This window comes from Salvelinus alpinus, chromosome 16 (assembly GCF_045679555.1).
Source record: "Salvelinus alpinus chromosome 16, SLU_Salpinus.1, whole genome shotgun sequence".
Classification (NCBI taxonomy): domain Eukaryota; kingdom Metazoa; phylum Chordata; class Actinopteri; order Salmoniformes; family Salmonidae; genus Salvelinus; species Salvelinus alpinus.
In genome coordinates, this window is record NC_092101.1 from 30,425,688 (window position 1) to 30,452,851 (window position 27,164).

At 42.5% G+C, this 27,164-nt stretch overlaps 1 protein-coding gene across 2 annotated transcripts in view; it reads right to left on the reverse strand.

Annotated features, from left to right (window-relative positions):
- LOC139541341 (carboxyl-terminal PDZ ligand of neuronal nitric oxide synthase protein-like) overlaps positions 1-27,164 on the reverse strand; it is a 196,608-nt gene that overhangs the window by 107,708 nt on the left and 61,736 nt on the right. For both annotated transcript variants that reach the window (XM_071345899.1, XM_071345898.1), the window contains exons 3-4: positions 15,092-15,184; positions 10,268-10,326 (exon numbers count right to left, since the gene is read on the reverse strand). In XM_071345899.1, coding sequence (XP_071202000.1) covers positions 10,268-10,326; positions 15,092-15,184 — 152 coding nt within the window. The remainder of the gene's footprint in view (positions 1-10,267; positions 10,327-15,091; positions 15,185-27,164) is intronic.

A 27,164-nucleotide genomic window follows, 5' to 3' on the forward strand; every position in this document is an offset into this window, starting at 1 on the left:
CTGTAGCCAGTGGGTTTGGCGACGAGTATGAAGCGAGGGCCAACCAACGAGAGCGTACAGGTCGCAATGGTGGGTAGTGTATGGGGCTTTGGTAACAAAACGGATGGCACTGTGATAGACTGCATCCAGTTTGTTGAATAGAGTGTTGGAGGCTATTTTATAGATGACATCACCGAAGTCGAGGATCGGTAGGATGGTCAGTTGTGGTCACTTGTGCACAAAGCAAGAAATGGTACATGGTTTGTCAAGATCGTTGTGGAAGAACTTGACTGGCCTGCACAGAGCCCTGACCTCAACCCCATTGAACACCTTTGGGATGAATTGGAACGTCGACTTTGAGCCAGGCCTAATCGCCCAACATCAGTGCCCAACCTCACTAATACTATTGTGGCTGAATAGAAGCAAGTCCCCGCAGCTATGTTACAACATCTAGTGGAAAGCCTTCCCAGAAGAGTGGAGGCTGTTATAGAATCAAAGGGAGGACCAACTGCATATTAATGCCCATGATTTTGGAAATAGGTGTTCGACAAGCAGGTTTCCACATACTTTTGTATATGTGACCCACCACCTGGATTCGATCCTATATAGAACATTTTGAAATTGTGTTTTTTATATGGGATAAAAGTAGAGAGCTAGAAAAATGTATATCATACGCTGCAGTTGAGGAACAATGGGAAAATAATTCTGCTTTGAAAGTTGATAAACTTGTAACCCAACTTTTGAGAAAATGTCCATTAAATGTTTTGTCTACACCAGGGATCATCAACTAGATTCAGCCACGGGATGATTTTTTCTTGAGGGGATGGTCGGTGGGCCAGAACATAATTACAAATAAGTTGTAGACCGCAAATTGACCGCAAGAAGCCCAAACAGATATGTTCGACTAAAACAATAATTTCTAAGTTTGCTTACATTTGTATATGATCACGTGTCTCTATTATGCCTGAGAATACATGGGAACAGATTTCTTAAATTAATGTCACTTGGAGCTGATGTCCTGGTGTTTTTACAGTCTTATGTCAAACAATGAAAATTCTACCAATAAACCACCAAAAACCCACCAATTTGGCCCGCAGGCTGCCAGTTGGGGATTCAGCATCATTCACACCCTCTTAAGCCTTAGCCTCACCCATCTTTTTAAGGATTCACATGTAAGGCCATGTCCTAAACAGAGTGAGTAAGGTAGTGTAGTAAACAGCCAAAGATTTCAATACTAAAATTAGTAGCAGAAATACACTTTATCTAGTCCTTGGTCTACATCCGAATCCAGGGGTGAAAGTAGACACCTAAATGCCCGCACACATTTTTTTTATTCTACAAAATTACAAGGAAGGCTACTCTGCTGACACTGACAAACAGATAAATAAAAACAATGTTGTCTGATCCATATAATTGGTCAACGAAAAGGGGAGACACATACAATATGACATCCATCTAACCTGGAGGAGGAAATTATTGTCCAAAAACAAACAAAAGTGGCACTGACCCAATGACAAAGTGTCAGGTTTTGGCCAAGACTGTTCGGGTTTTGGTCACTAGATGTCCCCATTGCACCTTTTTTGTACCTTTTGTTTTTCTTGCTCTAATTATTGTTTGCACCTGTAGGTCATTCCCTTGTTAGTATTTAAACCCTGTGTGTTCCTCAGTTCCTTGCTCAGTGTTTGTAAGTTAGCACCCAGCCCCAGCCCAAGCCTTGTTTTATACAGATATTTCTCTTGTTGGATTTTCCAGAGGTTCTCTGGTTTAGTTCTTGTGTATTATTTGAGTAGTCTTTTGAGGTTTGTTTTTCCCTGCTGTTTTTTACCACTTTGTGGAGTTTCTTTTGTATTTTGGAGGATTTCCATTTTGTGCCTCTTGGCTTTATTTTTGGACATTGTGGATTTAGTTTCTTTGCCTGAAGATTTTGTTCTTTAATTAAACCACCATCTCTAGTACTGCTGTGTCTGCCTCATCTTCTGGGTTCTGACGATTAGTGACTGTTTCTCGCACCGGGTCCTGACACAAAGGCAGTGAATATACACACTCACCGGAGATATGGCCAATGTTATCCTCTGGTGCCAACAATATAGGCTACTGTTCACTCAACTAAGTTAAGACAGATTTAAGTATTTTCATTGTCATCTCTTTACAGCAATAGCCATTTGATTTCCTAACAGTTTTTCCGCAATTGTATTTTTACATATGGCTGGGTCTCTCTGCTTTTCACTGACAGTTGCAACAATCATCTATTTGGTATTTGCAACGCGCGCTGTCAAAATTGATTATATTTATTTCTTTATAGACAGGAGTAAGCTAATTAGGCTATATAATGTTTGCAATCTAATTCAATTTACTGTAGGGAAAGCTTCCCATAGCCTTATGGACACGCCGGCTATGCCTTTTAATTTGGCATAAACACAACCAGTCATGATGCTTTCATCTGATTGTCAAACAACCACTTAACCAAGGCACTCGTGTAGCCTACCAACGCACGGCTACCTGCGCACATTCGTCCCCTCCCAAAATAATTTTAGCACCAAACCCCAACAGTGCACTTCGCACCTGTAATTTGATGAATGGAAAGAGACATATGCTACAAACACCTACGTGTATTGCAATGACATACTGCGATTGTCATTAGACCTACACTTGTAGCCTGAATTGATGCATCCACTTGTTGTCCATGGGCGCCTCGGTCTCAGCCACTAATTTCTGCCTTGTCCGCAAGAGTCTCGACCACTCCCCGTCTTGACAAAATGTAAGTGTTCTCCTCAAATAACGCAATTTGGAGCGTATAGCACCGCTTCTAGTGAATTCGCAATTTTTTCATGCGACTAACATGCATTAATGTTGAATAATGGTGTAATAGCCTATAGTTTTTTGGCCATGTTGTATTAATTGTTTTTTGTCTTAAAGGCTCACGTTTTACTGGTACGGAGTAGCCCCACATTTTATTTTGCCGGGACGCCGTAATGGACCGTACCACTTTACTTTCTGTCATAATCTGATTTTGGTGCAGGTCATGTTGTTCTTCACATTACCGTCTCTGGTAAATACACACTATATCAAATAAAATCTAAGTTGATCTGTCAGATTCACAGGATATAGAAGGCGTAAACGGTACATGGAAGTGGAAGTCCTTTGTTTAGACATGTAGCTGACTAAACAATGAACCATAATCCCAACTCATAATACAATGCACCATGTATGAATCTGCAGGTAGCTAAAGCTAACCAACTAGGTTCAAAGTTAGCTAGCTAGCTAACATTAGGCTATAACTAGCAATGCAAATGGCTTCCTGAGATACAAATAATATTTCAACACAGATCATACACATAACGTTAGTTAGCGAGCCAACCAGCTAATGTTAGCTAGCTAACCGTATGCTTTAACTTGCAATGAAAATAACTTTTTGCCAAAATTAGAAACGTATAATATCTAAAAATATAGCTAGACTCTTGCCCGTATACATGGATGAACGCTTCTCCCTCTATGCCATGGTTGCCCTTAGTTTAAAGATGTAATCTGGAGACAGGTGTTTTATACAACAGAGAACAGTGTTCTCTTTTCGACTCCCTCGGAATTTGCAATCTTACTCTGCTTCCAACGGGAATTACACTGATTTCAAAACTCGGTCAACAACACTGTTGATTGCTGTTTCTTCTCCATCACTGTCATTAGAAGATTCTACCATTTCTGGTTCAATTAAAATGTTTTTACCTATATCACGGATATCTTCATCGTCTGATTCATTTTCCGAGTCAGCATGGCAAGATCGACCTCCAGAAAGTAGTCCATCACAACATTTTCCCACTGATCTTTGTCGATAGCACCTGTTAAATTCAGGGCAGCAATTTTGGAGCAGAAGCAACAATTTTGCAGTTCTTTATGATATCTTAAAAAAAGCTGCAGTTGAAAGGATTACAGTTGAAGTTGGAAGTTTACAAACACTTAGGTTGGAGTCATTAAAACTCGTTTTTCAACCACTCCACAAATGTCTTGTTAACAAACTATAGTTTGGGCAAGTCAGTTAGGAGATCTACTTTGCGTATTACACAAGTCATTTTTCCAACAATTGTTTACAGACAGATTATTTCACTTATAATTCACTGTACCACAATTCCAGTGGGTCAGAAGTTTACATACACTAAGTTGACTGTGCCTTTAAACAGCTTGGAAAATTCCAGAAAATGATGTCATGGCTTAGAAGCTTCTGATAGGCTAATTGACATCATCTGAGTCAATTGGAGGTGTACCTGTGGATGTATTTCAAGGCCTACCTTCAAACTTAGTGCCTCTTTGCTTGACATCATGGGAAAATCAAAAGAAATCAGCTAAGAAAATTGTAGACTTCCAGAAGTCTGGTTCATACTTGGGAGCAATTTCCAAACGCCTGAAGGTACCACGTTCATCTGTACAAACAATAGTACGCAAGTATAAACACCATGGGACCACGCAGCCGTCATACCGCTCAGGAAGGAGATGCGTTCTGTCTCTTAGAGATGAACGTACTTTAGTGCGAAAAGTGCAAATCAATCCCAGAACAACAGCAAAGGACCTTGTGAAGATGCTGAAGGAAACAGGTACGAAAGTATCTATATCCACAGTAAAACGAGTCCTATATTGACATAACCTGAAAGGCCGCTCAGCAAGGAAGAAGCCACTGCTCCAAAACCGCCATAAAAAAGCCAGACTACGGTTTGCAACTGCACATGGGGACAAAGATCGTACTTTTTGGAGAAATGTCCTCTGGTCTGATGAAACAAATATAACTCTTTGGCCATAATGACCATCGTTATGTTTGGAGGATAAAGGGGGAGGCTTGCAAGCCGAAGAACACCATCCCAACCGTGAAGCACGGGGGTGGCAGCATCATGTTGTGGGGGTGCTTTGCTGCAGGAGGGACAGGTGCACTTCACAAAATTGATGGCATCATGTGAAAGGAAAATTATGTGGACATATTGAAGAAACATCTCAAGACATCAGTCAGGAAGTTAAAGCTTGGTTACAAATGGGTCTTCCAAATGGACAATGACCCCAAGCATACTTCCAAAGTTGTGGCAAAATGCCTTAAGGACAACAAAGTCAAGGTATTGGAGTGGTCATCCCAAAGCCCTGACCTCAATCCCATATAACTTTTGTGGGCAGAACTGAAAAAGTATGTGCGAGCAAGGAGGCCTACAAACCTGACTCAGTTACACCAGCTCTGTCAGGAGGAATGGGACACAATTCACCCAGCTTCTTGTGGGAAGCTTGTGGAAGGCTACCCGAAAACGTTTGACCCAAGTTAAACAATTTAAAGGCAATGCTACCAAATACTAATTGAGTGTATGTACACTTCTGACCCACTGGGAATGTGATGAAATAAATAAAAGCTGAAATAAATAATTCTCTCTACTATTATTCTGACATTTCACATTCTTAAAATAAAGTGGTGATCCTAACTGACCTAAGACAGGGAATGTATTTGGCTGAGGTGTATGTAAACATCTGACTTCAACTGTATCTACACATACTGAGCAGCTTATGTTATAGACAGAAGCACACTACATTGCAGACCAATCAAAACTCCTCTCTCTGCATTTTTATCAAAATGCGTTTTTTGGGCAGAAATGCATTCTGGAACATGTGAACTTTCATGTGCCTTAATAACAAACTTGTATGCCATCAGTGAATACGAATACAATTGTTAAATTACGAGCCTAGTTGGTTTAGTCACAGAAAAAGTGAGCAACCTTCCCGGTAGCCATGATTGACTGAAATAATGAGTGGGCTGGACATGCCGAGAGATTGAGTTTTGAAATCAGTGGAATTAGAGTATGCTAGCGAAGAAGATGGAGAAAACACCTATTTCCGGATTACATCTTCAAACTAAGGGCAACCATGGCATCTGTGACGGAGAGGGAGAAGCGTCCATCCATTTATACGGGTAAGAGTCTAGCTAACTACATTTTTCAGATATTACACATTTCTAATTTTGTCAGAAAGTTGTTTTCATTTCAAGTTAAAACCTCTCTAGGGTATGTGCCTCGTCAACAGCCAGTGAAACTGCAGGGCGCCAAAGTCAAAACAACAGAAATCGCATAATTTAAATTCCTCAAACATACAAGTATTTTACACCATTTTAAAGATACACTTGTTGTAAATTTGTGGAGGGCACTGTACTGTTTAGCTTTTCTTTAGCTTTTGTCTTAATAACAAAAGACTCCACTATGCAAGTAACCATTTCAATAGAATGTTCGTGATGTCAATGTGATAACTGTTGATATACGTAGCAGGTAAATTTGCTCTGGCTATCTACTCCGATTTCAGAGCACTCTCATCTGAGTGTGCCAAAGTGCAGAATAACTGAGCGTTCATAATTACGAACTCTCAACACCCGTTGAATATGGCCAATGTCAATAAATGTAACCCTGCAGCACAGTTGCAGTCACCAACGATCTGGATAACATAAAAACAGCCTAACCAGCTCTGCTAGGGCGAGTAAAATGGTCAGAGTGAGCTGTTCTCTCATTTGTGTCTGGAAGTAGCTAGCAAGCTAGCCAACGTTGGCCAGTTAGCTTGGGTGCTTGACTGCTGTTGTTAGGACAGAACAATCGGATCTACCCTACTCCTCGGCCAGAGCATCCAGTGTGCGCTCTGAACGCTCCAAGAGCGAAACGCTCTAAATATACGAACAGACAATCTGACAATGCTCTGAGTTTATGGGCGGGGCTATAGCTTAAGAGGGTGTGAATGATGCTGAATGGGTGTAGACAAAGAAGAGCTCTCAAAACATTCAAAGCCCATTTTCTCAAAAGTAAGGTTACAAGTTTATCAACTTTCAAAGCAGAATAATCTTCCCATTGTTCCTCAACTGTAGTGCATAATTTAAAATGTTCTAGCCCTGAGTCTCTACTTTTATCTAATGTGAAAAACACAATTTCAAATTTTGCTACATCGAGCCGATCGGTCACAAATGCCTCTTCTGTGAAGTAGTGACGTGCGACATACGCCTAGCTTCCTGAAACAGGTTACATACTACTAATCACCATCTTGATTTTGCATGCTTGCTGTGTGTGTGTGTGTGAGTGACCCGCCTCTCATCAGCATAATTGCTAAGGAAGTATTGGCAGGTATCCCCATAGGGAGAGGTACACGAGGAAACACACACTGGGCCAGATCCTATCCCACATACAAATGCATACATCAAACTTTGACAAGGGATTTGAGACATCCTTCCTAACAACAGGAGAACAAACAAGTTCCATGTTCTAAAAACAGCTTGCAGCTTCAATCTTCCTGACAGAATAACAAATCCCGTTGTGCTCTCCTCTGTAGCCCTGAGGCAGGCTGCGCTAGCTGCTACCAAATACATCGCTGATGAGGCCAGGGAGCCCCCTCTGTTGACAGCAGGTGTATATACAGTATACAGTATGTGTGTATATACACTGAGTATACAAACATTAAGAACACCTGCTCTTTCCATGACATAGACTGACCAGATGAATCCAGGTGGAAGCTATAATCGCTTATTGATGTCACTTGTTAAATCCACTTCAATCAGTGTAGATGAAGGGGAAGAGACAAGTTAAATAATTATTTTTAAGCCCTGAGACAATTGAGACATGGATTGTGTATGTGTGCCATTCAGAGGGTGAATAGGCAAGACAGAAAATGTAAGTGCCTTTGAACAGGGTATGGTAGTAGGTGCCAACCGCACCGGTTTGTGTCAAGAACTGCATCGCTGCTGGACTTTTCATACTCAACAGCCAGCCAACTATAACACAACTGTGGGAAGCAATGGAGTCAACATGGGCCAGCATCCCTGTGGAACGCTTTCGACACCTTGTAGAGTCCATGCCCCGATCAATTTAGGCTGTTCTGAGGGCAAAAGGGGGGAGTGCAACTCAATACTAGGTGTTCTTAATGTTGAATACTCATTAATGAATAATCAGTATATATGTGTTTGTGTGTGTGAAGGCAGGGCTGAATCACGGGGTTCTAACTAGATAGTCTGTCTGTTGTCCTCTCCTGTCATAACCCAGTGTCACGGCAGAGCCACCAGCATTACTCTACTGATTTACAGTACTGGAATACAAATGTTCCTTGCTAGCTTTGTCATTCACCCTCCATTGGTTTTACAGTCTGTGTGTGTGCGTGTTTGTGTGTGTGTGTGTGTGTGTATGTATAAGTGATTAATGCTTCAGACACTGCACTGTATTTATCTAATTTCTCATCAAATCTGTCTGAGCCTCCAAATCCCTCCACTACAGTGTGTGTGTGTGTGCACATGCGTGTGTGTATGTGTGTTCAGGGGCCTGTAACTGCTGCCTCAAATGTTGAGCCCCCTCTCTGCAATTCTGTCACATACACATGCGCGTGCACACACACACACACACACACACACACACACACACACACACACACACACACACACACACACACACACACACACACACACACACACACACACACACACACACACACACACACACACACCAATCTCCAGCCAGGAACGGCCTGGTCCATTTCCTCAGAGGTAATCCTGTGATTTGGACTAATACCACAGCCTCTTATTATCCCAGCTGAAAGAAACACACACCCACACCCTGCTGCCAAGATGCTGCTGGCTGCCGCAGCGTACGGAGGATCTTCCTACAAGGTTACGAGAAATTCTCCTTCACAAAGTCTTTGAGTTATAGGGGCAAGGCTGGCATTATGGGCAGGCCTTAGGGGCCCTGGCCCGCCATACCGTACCTCCATGCCCCTCCAACAATACTGAACAAAAATATAAACGCATCATGCAACAATTTCAAAGATTTTACTGAGTTACAGTTCATTTAAAGAAATCAGTCTATTGAAATAAATTAATTGGGTCATAATCTATGGATTTCACATGACTGGGAATACAGATATGCATCTGTTGCTCATACACATTGACTACAGTTCAGCGTTCAACACCATAGTGCCCTCAAAGCTCATCACTAAGCTAAGGACCCTGGAACTAAACTCTGCAACTGGACTAGCCTGTACCCTTGCACACTGACTCGGTACCGGTGCCACCTGTATATAGCTTCGTTATTGTTATTCTTATTGTGTTACTTTTTATTATTACTTTTTATTTTAGCCTACTTGACAAATACTTTCTTCTTCTTGAACTGCACTGTTGGTTAAGGGCTTGTAAGTAAGCATTTCACGGTAAAGTACACTTGTTGTATTCGGCGCATGTGGCAAATAAAGTTTGATTTGATTTGGATCCTGGACTTCCTGACGGGCCGTCCCCAGGTGGTAAGGGTAGGTAACAACACATCCACCATACTGATCCTCAACCCGGGGGTCCCTCAGGGGTTCGTGCTCAGTCTGCTCCTGTACTCCCTGTTCACTCATGACTGCATGGCCAGGCACAACTCCAACACCATCATTAAGTTTGCCGAAGACACAACAGTGATAGTAGGCCTGATCACCAACAACGACAACGAGGTCATAGACCTGGCCATGTGGTGCCGGGACAACAACCTCTCCCTCTCCCTCAACATTAAACTTTTAATTAGATCATACATAATATAATTTTACACAGATTCAGTCATTAAAATCAATAACGGATTCACTGGACAATATCCATCACCAAAGTCCTGTGTGTGTGTGTGTGTGTGTGTGTGTGTGTGTGTGTGTGTGTGTGATGAATCATTAAAATCAATAAAGCGTCTACAGATGCATACTCTCCATCACTAAACCACCATAGTCAGCCAATTAACCCAGCAGCATTTACCTGCTCATTCTGGGCACTGGGCACTGGGCCATTCATTACCATCAACCATATCTAAACCAGCCTAACACACACATAGACACACCTACACACACACAATATATAAGTGTATACTGTGCAACACAGCTAGGCTTTTAAACTTTTAGTATAACACAAGGAATTAGCTGTGGGCAATCGTTTGTGAAACTAAAACTCTCAACCCCCTCCATGGTCATGTCTTGGACTGGTCTGAACCACCCAGAAGAGCTGCAGGGTGTGTGTGTGTCTTTTTATATGTGTGTGTGTGTGTGTGTGTGTGTGTGTGTGTGTGTGTGTGTGTGTGTGTGTGTGTGTGTGTGTGTGTGTGTGTGTGTGTGTGTGTGTGTGTGTGTGTGTGTGCGTGTGCGTGTGGGTGTCCCAGGGTCAGAGTGGGCCGACCCAGCCCATCTGGATCCAATGAGATGCTAATCCACTTGGTGTGTCACTATGGAAACCATTCAGGTCCCGCCCTGACCTGTCCTGCTCTCTGATGGGCCACATTAACTGGTGGTGAAGTGTTACCTGTAAATGGGATCCTGCATCACCATCATCTTACTCTCATCCCACGTCCACTCCTTCTTCTGTGGAAAGACAGAATAAATTGTTCAGTGAGGAGTGTGCCGCAGATAGTCAGCCAGAGGTATGTGTGTGTAAGGAGTGTGTGAGAGATGGAGTGAGAGGAGGTCAGGACCTCTGTGTAGTACGTTCACGCCAGACACTTTAAAATGAGGCTGTCCCCACTGGCTACTGCCATTCACCACTGTGTCTTTGATTGCCACAGTAATGAACTTTGGCCTAGGGTGGGCTGGATGTTGAGCCCAAGGACTGGAGATATTGATTCAATAGAGCCAATCGATCCACAATCCACACAGTGAATAAAGCAATTATTTCGCCCATTCTCTCTTACCTTATTTTGCTCCCTTTCTTCCCATCTTTCTCACTCAGTCTTGCTTTGGCTGCTCTTTTTCACTTGCTCTCTCTCTCTCCAGCGCTTCCTCTATCTTTTTCACGCTCTCTCTTTCTCTCACTTGCTCTCTTTCTCTCATTTTCCCTAGCTTTGTCTCCCTCTCTGTCTTCTCTCTCATTCTCTCTTTGTCTCTCTTTTTCTCATTCTCTCTCCCGTTCCCTATCCCTCATTCATTCTCATTATCTTTCTTTCTTTCTACACTGGGCTTCGTCCAAGTTTTCTGAGACAATATAAATGTCAAAGGGAGCGATTGGAATTATTCCTCCTATTGATTTTTCGTTTCGCCATTTCCACTCAAACATCTCTCTTTTCATACCTCCTTTCATCTCTCCATTCGGTGAGATGTAAATGAGGCGGTATCTGGACGCGTTGACATTTCAGTCTTGGCCAGAGAGCAGGCTGAGAGACAAAGCAGACAGAGCCATAGAGTCCCATTCAAATCACAACACCTTTCATTCTCATTGTAACAACACAAACACCACTGCTATGCTGCGCTGTGTTCAGTTCACTCCAGCTGTTTAGAACAATTCAACCAGAGATTCTGGATCTGGCAGAGGCATTTACTATCTATTTAAGGGTACTGACCAGGGTACAAGGCGCGTGTCTCTTTCTTTTACTGGGGTTATCAAGATAAATTATCATTCACTGTCTTGCGATCACTACGTCTATTCTCCTCTTTCTCCTCTCTCTATTCCCGTTGTCTTCTTCCCCATATTATTTTCTCCTTTCTCTATTCCCTTCTTCCAGTGGTGGAATAAGTACTACATTTTCATACTTGAGTAAAAGTAAAGATACCTTAATAGAAAATGACTCAAATAAAAGTCACCCATTAGTCACCCAAAAGTCACTCAAATAAAAGTCACCCATTACCACTTGAGTAAAAGTCTAAAATTATCTGGTTTTAAATGTAATTAAAAAACATGCTCCAATTAGTAAGTATTTTGTAAACCTCCCGCTTTGGGCTGGATGTGTCAATATGTGGCACCATTATATATATTTTTTACAGACAGACAGAGGCACACTCCAACACTCAGACATAATTCATTTACAAACGCAGTATTTGTGTTTATTGAGTCCACCAGATAAGAGACAGTAGGGATGACAACACGTTATTATTCATAAGTGCATAAATTGGACCATAATTCTGTCCTTCCTAAGCATTCAGAATGTAACAAGTACTTTTTGGTGTTAGGGAAAATGTATCGGAGTAAAAAGTATATATTTTCTTTAGGAATATAGAGGAGTACACGTGAAAGTTGTCAAAATATAATTAGTAAAGAAACATTCAGATACCCCCAAAAAACGACTTAAGTAGTACTTTAAAGTATTTTTACTTAAGTACGGTACACCACTGCCTTCTTCCTCCTTTCTCTGTTCTCTCCATCCATAGGATCCCATAGAGTCCCATATAAAGGGCCTTGGTCTGTGTGGACTCTAAAGGGCAATCCCTTCTGCACTGGAATCACTCTGATATAAGACTGTCTGGCAGTTGGTGTTCATGTATTGTTTTTTCTCCATACCTCATTCTAGGTCTCATTCTCCCACTCTACTGACTGCATAAATAAAGCTTCATTCACAGATCTGTGTTGGTTGGGATGTATGGATGAGGCTTTATGAGCGATCGACCAATGGACAGAAGATATAGACAGCTGCATAATAGGCTGACGGATCCTTGCGGATATGGAAGCATCCATTGGCATTTAGAGTGGGAAAAAGTGGACACGCACGCAAGAATGAACTCACGCATGCGCGCACAAACACACGCATTAGCTGCCCTTCAGAGTGGTCAAATGAAGAGGTGTGCCCTAGAGGACCACTAACAACAACTCAATTAAGGCCTGACTGTAATCAGTGTGGAGGGAGGGAGGGAGGGCGAAGCTAATGCAGCTAGGGGATATTTATACCCGGCCACATACCTTCTCTCTGTAACCTCCCTCCTCCCTCCGCACCATTGTTAAAGGTTGTTAAGGCATGTTAAAGGGTCCTACACAGGCTAAATGCATTACAGATTCCTATAGAGCTTAAGTGTAGCCTTCAGCCTTCAGTCACTGCCTTGAGCCATGTCTAGTGCATTAGTACTGTCCTCTCTTTACAAAAAAAATGAATAGAGAGAGGAGAGAAAGGGAAAGAAGATCTCCATACAGGACTCCAGACAATGGAGGGTCGAGGAAGGAAGAAGACATCTGCTGAATACCAGTGGCTTCTTTAGGCTTGTTTGCATACCAGCGGTTATAAGTGTACTTCTAGCTTTAATAGGGACTGACGTTAATACTGTAGTTAAACTGAGAGACAGGTGAGAGGTCACTCAAGGTAAACCCAGTCGAACTACTGTCAAGGTTTATTATAAACCCAAATCACTGTAAAACTGCCAAAAAGAAAGCTTTATACAAATTACATGGAGAGCAAAACAGGGGGTATATTTAGCATAGCATAGAACGGATTTGCTCTCATCCTACACTCTACCCTGTCTGGAACGTTATTTAGCAGGGCACAGATTCCCTCCTCTCCGCTACTCTACCCTGTCTGGAACGTTATTTAGCAGGGCACAGATTCCCTCCTCTCCGCCACTCTACCCTGTCTGGAATGTTATTTAGCAGGGCACAGATTCACTCCTCTCCGCCACTCTACCCTGTCTGGAACGTTATTTAGCAGGGCACAGATTCACTCCTCTCCTACACTCTACCCTGTCTGGAACGTTATTTAGCAGGGCACAGATTCACTCCTCTCCTCCACTCTAACCTGTCTGGAACGTTATTTAGCAGGGCACAGATTCCCTCCTCTCCTCCACTCTAACCTGTCTGGAACGTTATTTAGCAGGGCACAGATTCCCTCCTCTCCGCCACTCTACCCTGTCTGGAACGTTATTTAGCAGGGCACAGATTCACTCCTCTCCGCCACTCTACCCTGTCTGGAACGTTATTTAGCAGGGCACAGATTCACTCCTCTCCTCCACTCTAACCTGTCTGGAACGTTATTTAGCAGGGCACAGATTCCCTCCTCTCCTCCACTCTAACCTGTCTGGAACGTTATTTAGCAGGGCACAGATTCCCTCCTCTCCGCCACTCTACCCTGTCTGGAACGTTATTTAGCAGGGCACAGATTCCCTCCTCTCCGCCACTCTACCCTGTCTGGAACGTTATTTAGCAGGGCACAGATTCACTCCTCTTGTCACGTTCCTGACCGGTTTTCTGTTATTTTGTATGTGTTTGACAGTCAGGGCGTGAGTTTGGGTGGGTAGTCTATGTTATGTGTTTCTATGTTTGTTAATGGGTGACCTGATATGGTTCTCAATTAGAGGCAGGTGGTTTTCATTTCCTCTGATTGAGAGCCATATTAAGGTAGGTGTTTTCACATTGATTGTTGTGGGTGGTTGTCTCCTGTGTCAGTGTCTGTGTATGTTACGCCACACGGGACTGTTTCGGTTTGTTTGTTTGTTTGTTCGTTCGTTCGTTCGGTTTATGTAGTCTGTTCCTGTTTCATGCGTTCTTCGTGTCATGTAAGTTCTTATGTTCAGGTGCGTCTACGTCGTTTGTTGTTTTGTAGTTTGTTAAAGTGTTTTCGTGTTTTTCGTCTTTACTTTAATAAATCATGTCATATCACGACGCTGCATTTTGGTTCAATCCCTGCTCCTCCTCTTCGGATGAAGAAATCCGTTACACCTCTCCTCCACTCTAACCTGTCTGGAACGTTATTTAGCAGGGCACAGATTCACTCCTCTCCTTCACTCTAACCTGTCTGGAACGTTATTTAGCAGGGCACAGATTCACTCCTCTCTTCCACTCTAACCTGTCTGGAACGTTATTTAGCAGGGCACAGATTCCCTCCTCTCCTCCACTCTACCCTGTCTGGAACGTTATTTAGCAGGGCACAGATTCACTCCTCTCCTCCACTCTAACCTGTCTGGAACGTTATTTATCAGGGCACAGATTCCCTCCTCTCCGCCACTCTACCCTCTCTGGAACAATATTTAGCAGGGCACAGATTCACTCCTCTCCGCCAATCTACCCTCTCTGGAACAATATTTAGCAGGGCACAGATTCCCTCCTCTCCGCCACTCTACCCTGCCTGAAGTGTTATTTAGCAGGGCACAGATTCACTGAACTCTACCCTGTCTGGAGCAATATTTAGCAGGGCACAGATTCACTCATCACTCCCTCTCACTGCAGGTGACAGTTAATGAATCCCACTCACTCCTCTACTCACAACCCCAGGATATGACACTGCTCAGCAATGGCTGAGTGCGCAGTTTGACTGGGGTTGGTTAGAAACAACACAACACCCATCCACTCTACGCCCTGCCCCTAAGCTCCAGACAGTTCAAATGGAAAGAAACTGGTTGAGAGATAATAACAGGTTATAAAAGAAAAATAAATACTCACTTTTAACTTTTTTCTGAGTGCCACCTTCACTCCATCCACTGAGACAATGATGTTGACCTTCTTCTTCTTGATGTTCTTCACTTTGAATTCATACTGTGGAAAGAATGATTGATTAACATTAGTAAGAATATATTAAGACATTGAATTTATATTGAGGAAAGAAAGATTTCTTAACATTAGTAACAATATGATGTGTTACCAGTGAAAGCATATAAAGTGAAAATTAAATGAAACATTGCCCCCAAAATAAATGAAAGTATAGCTGCAAGCAGCAATGAAACGGGGTGCTGGAAGCGTTAAACATCCTCCCTCATTCTAAGCTACATGTAACAATTCAAAACACTTCATGTGCAAGTTTCATGTTGATAAAGTGTAGAGAAGTGAAGTTATTAGGCTTTAATTGAGGATACAATATTTCATTTGAGATAGTTGTCATTTCCTCTTCCATCTTTCAACATATTGCTTAGCTTCCCTCTAACGTACTAGAGACAGACGTGATAACATACATTTTGAGTTCCAAGTCAATCGGATGTACGGTTCATGAGAAAAATATCTATGAAAAATCAAAGATGGCGGAAATCCAAAATGGCGGAAGTCATAGGTCCATGAGGCAATTTTTTTACTTGTGTTGAGAAAAATTCATATTTCAACCACTATAATGTTCCTATCAATACACAATTATTGAACTGACCAAGTTCTCCAATCTTTTTTCTGGCAAGTTTTTGGTTTATCCAAGTTTGTAACAATGATGTATGAGGACTTCATGAAAAGGTTCAATAACATCAGTAACAATATATATGAAGACTTAGAATGTATATTGAGCAGAAAGATGTGCTAATTGGTTAGGATTGATAGAGTCATTAGTATTTTACATTCATTTTGAATTTCATTTATCCAGGGAAAGAGTGTGTGTGTGTGAATGTGTCTTTCCATTTAGCCAAAACATTTAACTAAAAGGTATTTTCTATGGCTGAGATCTCAAAGGTATTTGCTACTAGGGTAGCCACTTGCAGGCATTAGCTAGCAGGGTAGCTAGAGGTTTTAAGGCTGTGGCTAGTTTCCCTACATCTGTAGAGTCGATTAGCCTTATCCCTGCTGGTGTCTGATAAATCAGGGTTAAGCATAGGAAAGCTTTCTGCTCTTCAAAAATATCACACACCGTACCTACCCAGCCATAGGGATTTCCATTTGCACAACTTGACTGGGAATAACAACTATGTCATAACCAAATATGGGCCTAGCAGCAGCATGAATCAATGTGAACCTGCTGCCTTCATGTCTTTAATATATCGCTTTAATGTTCCTCTGGTCGGACGCCTGCTCTGTGGTTGGTGACTGACTAGGCTGGATGTGTGTATGTGGTGTCTGTGTGTGTGTCCTCTCCTGTCTGCTCTATAGCCACCTGCACCTGCACCTGGTCCAGACAGACACAGCTGTGTGTGTGTGTCTGTGTGTGTGTGTGTGTGTGTGTGTGTGTGTGTGTGTGTCCGAATGCCTGTGGTGTGTGTGTGTGTGTGGCCAGACTGGCCACCTATCTCTTGTGTTGGCCCTGGACTGACGCCCTGATGCCTGATGCAGACAGGCCACCTGTCTATGGTGTTGGCCCTGGACTGACGCCCTGATGTCTGATGCAGACAGGCCACCTGTCTATGGTGTTGGCCCTGGAGTGACGCCCTGATACTGATGTAGACAGGCCACCTGTCTTTTGTGTTGGCCCTGGACTGATGCCTCATGCAGACAGGCCACAGGTGCCATGTGCATTTTACGTTCAGCTTAGAAAACCCCAAATCTCAGTCTCTAGGCACATTCAAGTATTCAGTACAATCCACACCAGCTGATCCATACTGGCAAGGTTTTAAAAGTCCATTAAACGTTTCTCTGTGTCTGGGTGAGGTGTCTGCCCAGGCTGGTCACTAGAAAAAGACAGCAATTTTGGATGTTTGAAAAGGTCCTGAGAACGTTGATATATTGAATGCTTTTCTCGGCTCTCAAAAAAAAAGAAAACCGATTGTCCAGCACTGGGTGCGAACTCATTACGCTCGGAGCCGGTGCTCCAGCAAGCTGTGAGAACACTATGAATACTGAAGATACCTAGTGCATCGTTTTTAATTACTTTGTTTTAAGCCTTCCCCAAACCATAGCCGTAACCTTAACCTCTCAGAATGAGTGCCTAAACTGTTAACATTTGAGTTGTTTATGTTTTAACCTTGTAACCAAGCGGAATTAACCCTGTAACCACACAAAATGAAATCTTCAAAAATAGACGTTCATCCATAATACATCGAATTTTGAAGGGAAACTATGAGAACATGTTGGTCTACCTGGCCTGTTCAGTGCAGGGCAATTCCCTGGTAACATAATTACATATTTTATTTCATGCAGCAGTCAGGATTCTGAGCATAGCTCCATTCTCTGGTGGAGAGTATTCATTCCAGGAGAGTATTACCAGTATCTTTGATATTAGACAGGCTGCTATGAGGCCTGCCAGGAATCTCATCCCTTGCTAATCCTGTGGAGGAATAATCTGCTGACCACTACCTGTTACCAGGTCAGTGGATAACACAGACAGCTGGGATAGATAGACAGGCAGAGAGACAGGCAGGCAGGCAGGCAGACAGACAGCTAGGCTGGGACGGACACACACAGACAGACAGACAGACAGACAGACAGACAGACAGACAGACAGACAGACAGACAGACAGACAGACAGACAGACAGACAGACAGACAGACAGACAGACGGGCAAAGACAGATAGACAGTACAGTACCGTGACTGTCTGTGCGACATGTGTGTGTGTGTGTGTGTGCATACCGTAGGTGTTCGATGTGAGTGACCTCTTTACATATTACGACGTCTATCTAATGCCTCTCAATGGACGGCTGGCACATACAGTATATGCATCTATGCGGCGTAATGTGACAATCTTTTAATAGGCCTGTCTATCCCTCATGATCCTGCTCCATCTCACAGTAAATCACATCAACTAGTCTGGTCTGGCAGGCTCGTAAAGAGGTGCCACAGCACATTCACTTTCAATTTCCAATCTACATCTAATACTGATGATAGGATGTTCAACAACACATGAAACAACCAAATAAACGGACCTAATTACGACAGTCAACACCACAATGGCTCCCTGGTAAAAAAGGCACAGGCCATACATTTTTTGTGCTGACATTTTGAAAATTAGATCTTGTAAAGAAGACAGGGCTTAGAAAACGAATCCTTACATAACAAGAAAGACTTGTCATGTAAAGACTGTATTGTGTGTGTCTCAGCATGTGATCTATTTAACATTTAGCCTCCATATTGCCAGATAAGCAGATAATTATTTCCTGAAGGAAAGACTTGTCATGTAAAGACTGTATTGTGTGTGTCTAGCGTGTGTGTCTCAGCACATGTCTCAGCATGTGATCTATTTAACATTTAGCCTCCATATTGCCAGATAAGCAGGTAATTATCACCAGCCGTTTGCTCTGTAATCCATCATAGCAATAACAATACCATCAGACAAACATAATGCCATCTTCAATCTCAAAGGCTATTTTCACACACATACAAATACCCCTTAATCTGATCCACCAATGAGACCGGGCCATCCATCAATGACTGTCATAATAATAAATCTTTTCAGTGAGTTTGGATGCAGCATTTTCGTCTCGCACACGCACGTACGTACGTACACACGCAGGCACACACATCATCAGACAGTAAACCACTGCAAAAGATGTCTTCCAGAAGCACTCAGACAGCTAGATGTCTAGTAGTGTTGCACGGTATACCAACATTTTGATACCTTTTTGATACTAGAACATGAAAAACGGTTTGGTACTAGAATTTTTGTTACTTTCGGTACTTCTGTCAAATGTGTCTCACAGATCATGTATGTCTATCAGTGCAGCCGATGTCCCCCTTATAGCCTGCACTTAGCCTGCACTGGGAGTCTGAGCTGCATCATGTTAGCTCACCACTCATGCTGCACAGAAGTGAACACACTTTAATGGTCACTTTATCCCTACCTATATGTACATATCTACCGCAATTACCTCATACTCCTGCACATTGACTGGTACTGGTATCCTGTGCATATATGCAAGTTATCGTTACTCATTGTGTATTTATTCCTTGTGATTTTATTTATATATTTATTCCTTGTGTTATTATTATTATTGTTATTTCTTTTTCTACTATTTTGCTTTTTTTCTGTGCTTTCAATGTGATTTGATGTGATAATGCAACACGGCATGTAGAAATGTTTAAACTGTTCATTACTGTTCGCAAAACAATGTCCATGCAGGCTAGAACACTTTACAATGCAAGAAGATACCAGTAGCATCCATGTTTGTTGCCTAACTTCTGCTTGCTAGCTCACAGCTGAAGCTAACATCAATTCACTACCCAAGTACTTTGTGATAATATGCTAAACATAATGCAAAATATATTGATTTCAAGGCTGATTGCCACCAAAACAAAGTACTTGGCTACTCATTCACATAATCTGTCTCTCTCTCATGTCTCTTCCAAAGATGATCTATTGCCTCAGCGAACTGACTGTGTGTGAATGGGGTTCCGTCCCCCCTTGCCTCGTGAATGACGTCATTAATTAAGCTACTTCTATGCAAATGTTGTTGATCAGTACAATAAAATATTCCCCAAATGGAAGGAAAACAGATTGTTTGTCATCTGTAGCCCCATGAAATCAGCCAAAACAAGCTCAATAACTCAATGCAGGCACACACGCCTATTGAATATTCATTCACCTGTATTTTGAATAGGCTACATTTTGATTTACCCAGCTTATCAGTAGAGATTTATCTTTCAAATAAATGATTAGCATTATGTTGTTATGTAGTTAGATTGGTAAAAACAAAGTCAAATTGATTCTATGATTGTATAATTTATTAAAACGTTGCCATAAAAAATGTCAAATGCAATGATAGTGAACTAAAAAGATGCCCAAAGCCTGAAGAGAGCAGTAGCTGAGATAATCTGTCTGGATCAAGTATCATTCATTTTGGTATCGAGTATCACGACGGTATCGAGTATCACGATGGTATCGGGTAGGAGATACCACATTTTGGCCTTTACTACTGAAGCCCATAGAAACACATTTAATAACACATTCATAAATGGCAAAAAGGACAGTCAACAAATATATCATAAGAAACAAGGTTCTGAAGTGTCTGTACTAATTGTTTCACACATATTTAACCTCTTTTTTTGCAGTAGGCACAAAACAACCTTTATTTCTTACTTCCATTAGCTTTTTTAAAAACCGGTACCAGTTACCTTCAGACAAGTCCTGTGACACTTGTGTGTGTGTGGGTCATAGGGCAAAAAAGAGAACACCATCGTGTTCGTGAGAATCTCCCCTTTCCACAGTGGAGTCCCATTAGTTTGCAGCCCAAACGGTTTGGACGCTACCAAACAGAAGTTGGCACATCGACCGTACCGACTTCAGACGAGTCTCCTGACACTTGTGGGGGTTGTAGAGCAAAACGGAGAACACCATCGTGTTCATGAGTCTCCCCTTTCCATTGGGTCATAATAGTTTGTAGGTCAAACCGTTCGGACGCTACAGACGTTTTCATGAGACGACCGATTTTTGGGATGTCTCATGCTCTGACAAACACCGCTCTCTAGCTCTGCCAACTTTCACCGCAGATGCGGAAGTGCGACACTGGTGGATGCAGTGGATTGAGACGCATCCAATGCAAAAAAAAGAATATCTCTAGCTTGAACCATTAGACCCCAAATCACTTTAATTGATATTGCTATAATCAGGTTTGCGTTTTGTCGATTGAAGAGATCGGCCATAGGCCATCAATTAAAACTTAGAGATGCCCTGTGTCAATGGCTAGCAGAGCCATGAGAGGACAGCGAGGGGTTTCCATAGCGACTCGTTAGAATATCAAGATTCCTTCCAGAAGCATTCATCTAGAGAGAGCCATTACCATGTCATCATTAGACCACTCTCTCTGTTATTCTCTCTCTCTGTTTTTTTTTCATGTTCTTACTCTTGCCCTCTGTCTTTCTATCAAGCTCTCTCTCTCTCTCTTTCTCTCTCTCTCATATCTCACTAAGGACCTACAACATTGGCCAATGGAGAGAAAGAAATAGAGCGAGAAAGAGAGGGACATAGAGTGATATCTCTCTCATCCCACTAGAAACATGTCATATTCACTCTGCTAGAACAGCACACATTCACCACGCCTCCCCCAATGAAAAATAAAATCTATGGGAATATAGAATACAAACCCACTGGCCTGTGGCTGATTCAATACCCAGTAAGCAGTTCTCATTCAGCGATGTCACAGTTGTACAACCACAACAAAGCAATGTGTGAATTAAAGCTCGGAGCAGTCAGAGTGTGAGAGAGTACAGTCTGTAACAGTGCATCACCAGAGGTGGAGGCAGAAGATATTGAATGCTATCTATCTATAAAAGGCCTCCATCTTCTCATCTAGTCTTTGAAAAAGAGAGTGGCTTCATCTAGATGTGAAACAATGGGGAGTGTTTGGGTTGCTACAGTAGCAGCCAGTAGAAAGGAGATGTCTCATTCCCCTCATCCTTTTAGGAGCATTAGAAAGCTAGCCCACGGCAGTAATCACACCACAGATACTGTAGCTGTCTGTCTGTTACAACACAGATACTGTAGCTGTCTGTTAAACCACAGATACCATAGCTGTTTGTCTGTTACACTGGAGATACCGTAGCTGTCTGTCTGTTACACCGCAGATACTGTAGCTGTCTGTCTGTCACACCACAGATACTGTAGCTGTCTGTCTGTTACACCGCAGATACCGTAGCTGTCTGTCTGTTACACCGTAGATACTGTAGCTGTCTGTCTGTTATACCGCAGATACCGTAGCTGTCTGTCTGGTACACCGCAGATACCGTAGCTGTCTGTCTGTTACAACACAGATACTGTAGCTGTCTGTCTGTTACAACACAGATACTGTAGCTGTCTGTTAAACCACAGATACCGTAGCTGTCTGTCTGTTACACCGCAGATACCATAGCTGTCTGTCTGTTACACCGTAGATACTGTAGCTGTCTGTCTGTTACACCGCAGATACCGTAGCTGTCTGTCTGTTACCCCGCAGATACCGTAGCTGTCTGTCTATTACACCGTAGATACTGTAGCTGTCTGTCTGTTACACCGCAGATACCGTAGCTGTCTGTCTGTTACACCACAGATACTGTAGCTGTCTGTCTGTTACACCGCAGATACCGTAGCTGTCTGTCTGTTACACCACAGATACTGTAGCTGTCTGTCTGTTACAACACAGATACCGTAGCTGTCTGTCTGTTACAACACAGTGCCAAACTATATTCCATCTCTACATCACAGGGAAGAGAGGAATGTACTGACAGGTAGAGCAGAATAAACACACTATCGGGAATACAATGTACACCAGGGATCATCAACTAGATTTAGCCGCGGGTCGATTTATTCTTAATAATTTGTAGACTGCAAATTGACTGCAAGAAGCCCAAACATAATCATTCCAAACCTTGCTGACATTTGTATACGATCACATATCTCTATTATGCATTTGAATTCAAATCACTTTTTTACTGGTATTTCACAGTATTTTATCTCCCCCAGAAAACTGGGGGGGGCTTAGTAAAATCATCAAAGGAACCCTGGTGTACACCTTTTCATTTCTCTATCTCTCTCTTTCTTGAATTTCATATATTTTATCAGACAGTATGAAAAGATGCGAGAGAGTGGGATGCAGGGAGATATAGAGAGAGAAAGAAAGTGAAAGTACAATGAAGAGAGGAAGGGAAAGAGAGGGAAGGGAGAGAGGGTAACAAAGAAAAAGTGCTAACAGTGTCCTGTCTTGTCTCCAGTCTCGCTTTGTAGTCTATTCCATTACTGAGGTGATGCCGGCCTCCCCCTCTCGCTCTTTTCTTTTCTCTTCTCTTTCTATTGACCATGGGAGAGAGAACGTGATTGAATACAGTTATCTAGTCTGGTTGGAGTTGAACGGGGATCTGTGTCACAACACAAGACAAACCCAATTTGGAAGCCATTTTGCAATAGAGTACTTCAAGGGCCAATCTATGAGCAATAATGACAGTGGTTTGAAAGAGTTCTGGGGTTTACAGTTAAAGTCAGAAGTCTACATACACCTTAGCCAAATACATTTAAACTCAGTTTTTCACAATTCCTGACATTTAATCCTAGTAAAAATTCAGTCTTAGGTCAGTTAGGATCACAACGTCATTTTAAGAATGTGAAATGTCAGAATAATAGTAGAGAGAATGATTTATTTCAGCTATTATTTATTTCATCACATTCCCAGTGGGTCAGAAGTTTACATACACTCAATTAGTATTTAGTAGCATTGACTTTAAAATTGTTTAATTTGGGTCAAACGTTTTGGGTAGCCTTCCACAAGCTTCGCACAAAAAGTTGGGTGAATTTTGGCCCATTCATCCTGACAGAGCTGGTGTAACTGAGTCAGGTTTGTAGGCCTCCTTGCTCGCACACGCTTTTTCAGTTCTGCCCACAAATTTTCTATGGGATTGAGGTCAGGGCTTTGTGATGGCCACTCCAATACCTTGACTTTGTTGTCCTTAAGCTATTTTGCCACAACTTTGGAAGTATGCTTGGGGTCATTGTCCATTTGGAAGACCCATTTGCAACCAAGCTTTAACTTCCTGACTGATGTTTTGAGATCTTGCTTCAATATATCCACATAATTTCCCCTCCTCATGATGTCATCTATTTTGTGAAGTGCACCACTCCCTCCTGCAGCAAAGCACCCCCACAACATGATGCTGCCACCCCCCTGCTTCACAGTTGGGATGGTGTTCTTCGGCTTGCAAGCCTCCCCCTTTTTCCTCCTAACATAACGATGGATATTATGGCCAAACAGTTCTATTTTTGTTTCATCAGACCAGAGGACATTTCTCCAAAAAGTACGATCTTTGTCCCCATGTGCAGTTGCAAACCATAGTCTGGCTTTTTTATGGCAGTTTTGGAGCAGTGGCTTCTTCCTTGTTGAGCGGCCTTTCAGGTTATGTCAATATAGGACTCGTTTTACTGTGGATATAGATACTTTCGTACCTGTTTCCTCTAGCATCTTCACAAGATCCTTTGCTGTTGTTCTGGGAATGATTTGCACTTTTCGCACCAAAGTACGTTAATCTCTAAGAGACAGAACGCGTCTCCTTCCTGAGGGGTATGACGGCTGCGTGGTCCCATGGTGTTTACACTTGCGTACTATTGTTTGTACAGATTAACGTGGTACCTTCAGGCGTTTGGAAATTGCTCGCAAGGATGAACCAGACTTGTGGGGGTCTACAATGTTGGATGATTTCTTTTGATTTTCCCACGATGTCAAGCAAAGAGGCACTGAGTTTGAAGATAGGCCTTGAAATACATCCACAGGTACACCTCCAATTGACTCAAATTATGTCAATTAGCCTATCAGAAGCTTCTACAGCCATGACCATTTTCTGGAATTTTACAAGCTGTTTAAAGGCACAGTCAACTTATTGTATGTAAACTTCTGACCCACTGGAATTGTGATACAGTGATAAGTGAAATAATCTGTCTGTAAACAATTGTTGAAGAAATTACTTGTGTCATGCACAAAGTAGATGTCCTAACCGACTTGCCAAAACTTTAGTTTGTTAACAAGAAATTTGTGAAGTGGTTGAAAAAAAGAGTTTTAATGACTCCAACTTAAGTGTATGTAAACTTCCGACTTCAACTGTAGTTTAAAGAGACTCTCTCCCTCTCTCTCTTGCCCTGTCTCTCTCTCTCTCGCAATATCTCTCTTTCGCTCTCTCTCTCTCCCTCTCTTTCTCTCACAGATGGAGCAGTTTACAGAATATCTTCTTAACGTGGGTGGTCTTTAATCTAGCGAGGTTTGGCTTTTATTTAATGTCTCACTTCTGGCGGGCGGGCGGGCGGGGGGGGGGGGGGTTGTCCTCTCATCCTACAGCTAATGAAGGCCTTTGAACCCCATATCTACTGCTTTATTACCCAGCCTAATGACAGGGCTAGTCAGCAGAACACAGAAATGCAGAAACAGAGAACATGTCAGACGAGGGAGTTTTGGTAGCCAAGTGAGTAAGAGGCTCATCAACTTACGAGTCTATGAGTGTGTCTAAAATGAATGCTTGGAGTGGACAATTTGGTTATAAAAAATGCAAAAGCATCAGTCATCACTGAAGCAGTCTGAGGGAAAACTAGACGGGTCATGATCTGATTTAGAGCGATCAAAATCAGAAGATTTTTGTCAGTTATATTTTTGTCAGAACAAAAACTGATGAATCATTGTATGAATCTCATTGCTGTTACAAAGATACTTTACACACAAAATTCTCTCTTATTCCTCAACTAATCTGATCATCACACAGATTCAATCCCTTGACTCAATAATGAACACATTATTACACACACACACACACACACACACACACACACACACACACACACACACACACACACACACACACACACACACACACACACACACACACACACACACACACACAGAAACAACCAATTACACAGTGAAAACTCTCCAGTGTTGACAAGGTGAGTTGGCTTCAGTGGAATGTAATTACAGTGAACAGAGGAGTTGGAGTCTATTATGATATGATAATCACATAGTCATATACATGCAAGAGTCTTATTAGTTCACGCTCCTTTAAATAACATTAACTGCATGAAGAAACTTTCATTCTAAAGGGGCTTGAGACTCCCAGCTGAAAAACTTTGGTTAAAAGACCCCATTCTAAGTACAGTATCATCTATTCTACATTCATTTGTGTGTGTTTGTGCGCGTGTGGCTGTGGAACAGGAAAAGTCTCTGAGCCATAGGACTCGGCGTGAAGTCAATGTGAAGTGGGGAAACAGTTGAAGAGTGTCTGCTCGGCTCCTGTTCTAGGTTTAGTTGTTATAACTCTCTCACACAGACACATCGGAGACAGTTACCAGGAGACAGTTACCGGGGACTGGCTCTGTAATATAAAAGTGGAAAAGGCAAAGGAGGGGGAGCAGTTCTATTTGCCTGGAAAAGCACACCTCTTTTAATCAAGAAACATGACACTGAGATCTCGCCTGCTCCATCTCCCAAATAACATTTAATCTGCCCAGGGAGGGAGAGAGGGAAGGAGAGCGAGAGAGGTGGGGGTAGAGAGAGGGATGTAGAGGGTGAAGATAGAGGGGGTTAGAGAGAAGAGAGAGAGCGAGTGAATGGGAGGTAGAGGTGGCGAGAGAGAGAAACAGAGGTAGAGAGAAAGAGACAAAGCGAGAACGGTCGTCTGTTGTACGCCGGGTGAAATGAGAAATCATTGTGCGTGTAGCAGTCGAGAGCCGGTAGTCTGGGCGGGTGCATCAATAAGACAGACAGGAGGAGGATACGAGATTGATTTAGCCTCCATTCTCACAGCTAGGGAACAGCAGTGAGGACAAGTTCACTGTGGCATAAAGCCTCTAAATCTCATCAGCAGTGATGACTTCGACACCACCTGTATGTATCTCCCCTCTCCTTGCCTCTCTGATGGTGATGGTAATAGCTTCAGAACGCGTCCACTGTATCCAAACAGCACCACACGACCCCTCATATAGGCTAGTCCTTATCCCTGTGTGTGTCTCTCTCTTTCTCACTCTCTGTTTATCTACAGTATCTCTGTCTGTCCCCCTCTGTCATAAAGCCAGGAGACCTGAGTGTAGTCCATATTTCTGCTCTCTAATATAGCCAACAGTAAAAGCATTAGAAACAGAATGTAGAAATCAGAATGATGACCACAGCATTCCCATTCCCTCTAGAATCATGGAAATTGCCTTTTTATTAGCTTGGCAAACCATCAGCCCACTTTATCACCATCACAAACACACACGCGCACACGTACAGGAAAACCCAGAGTGTGCTTAGATGAAGGACGAGACAGGACAGGATATGTTTACCCCAACCATGGTTTATCCACCCTGAGGGAGTTCTCTCTGTAAAATCGAAACTGCCTGAGTCAACCACACAATGGAGAGGAACAGCTCTGAGAGGACTACAGGGAACTATCTCTGGCCCTGCCATCACTGTAAAA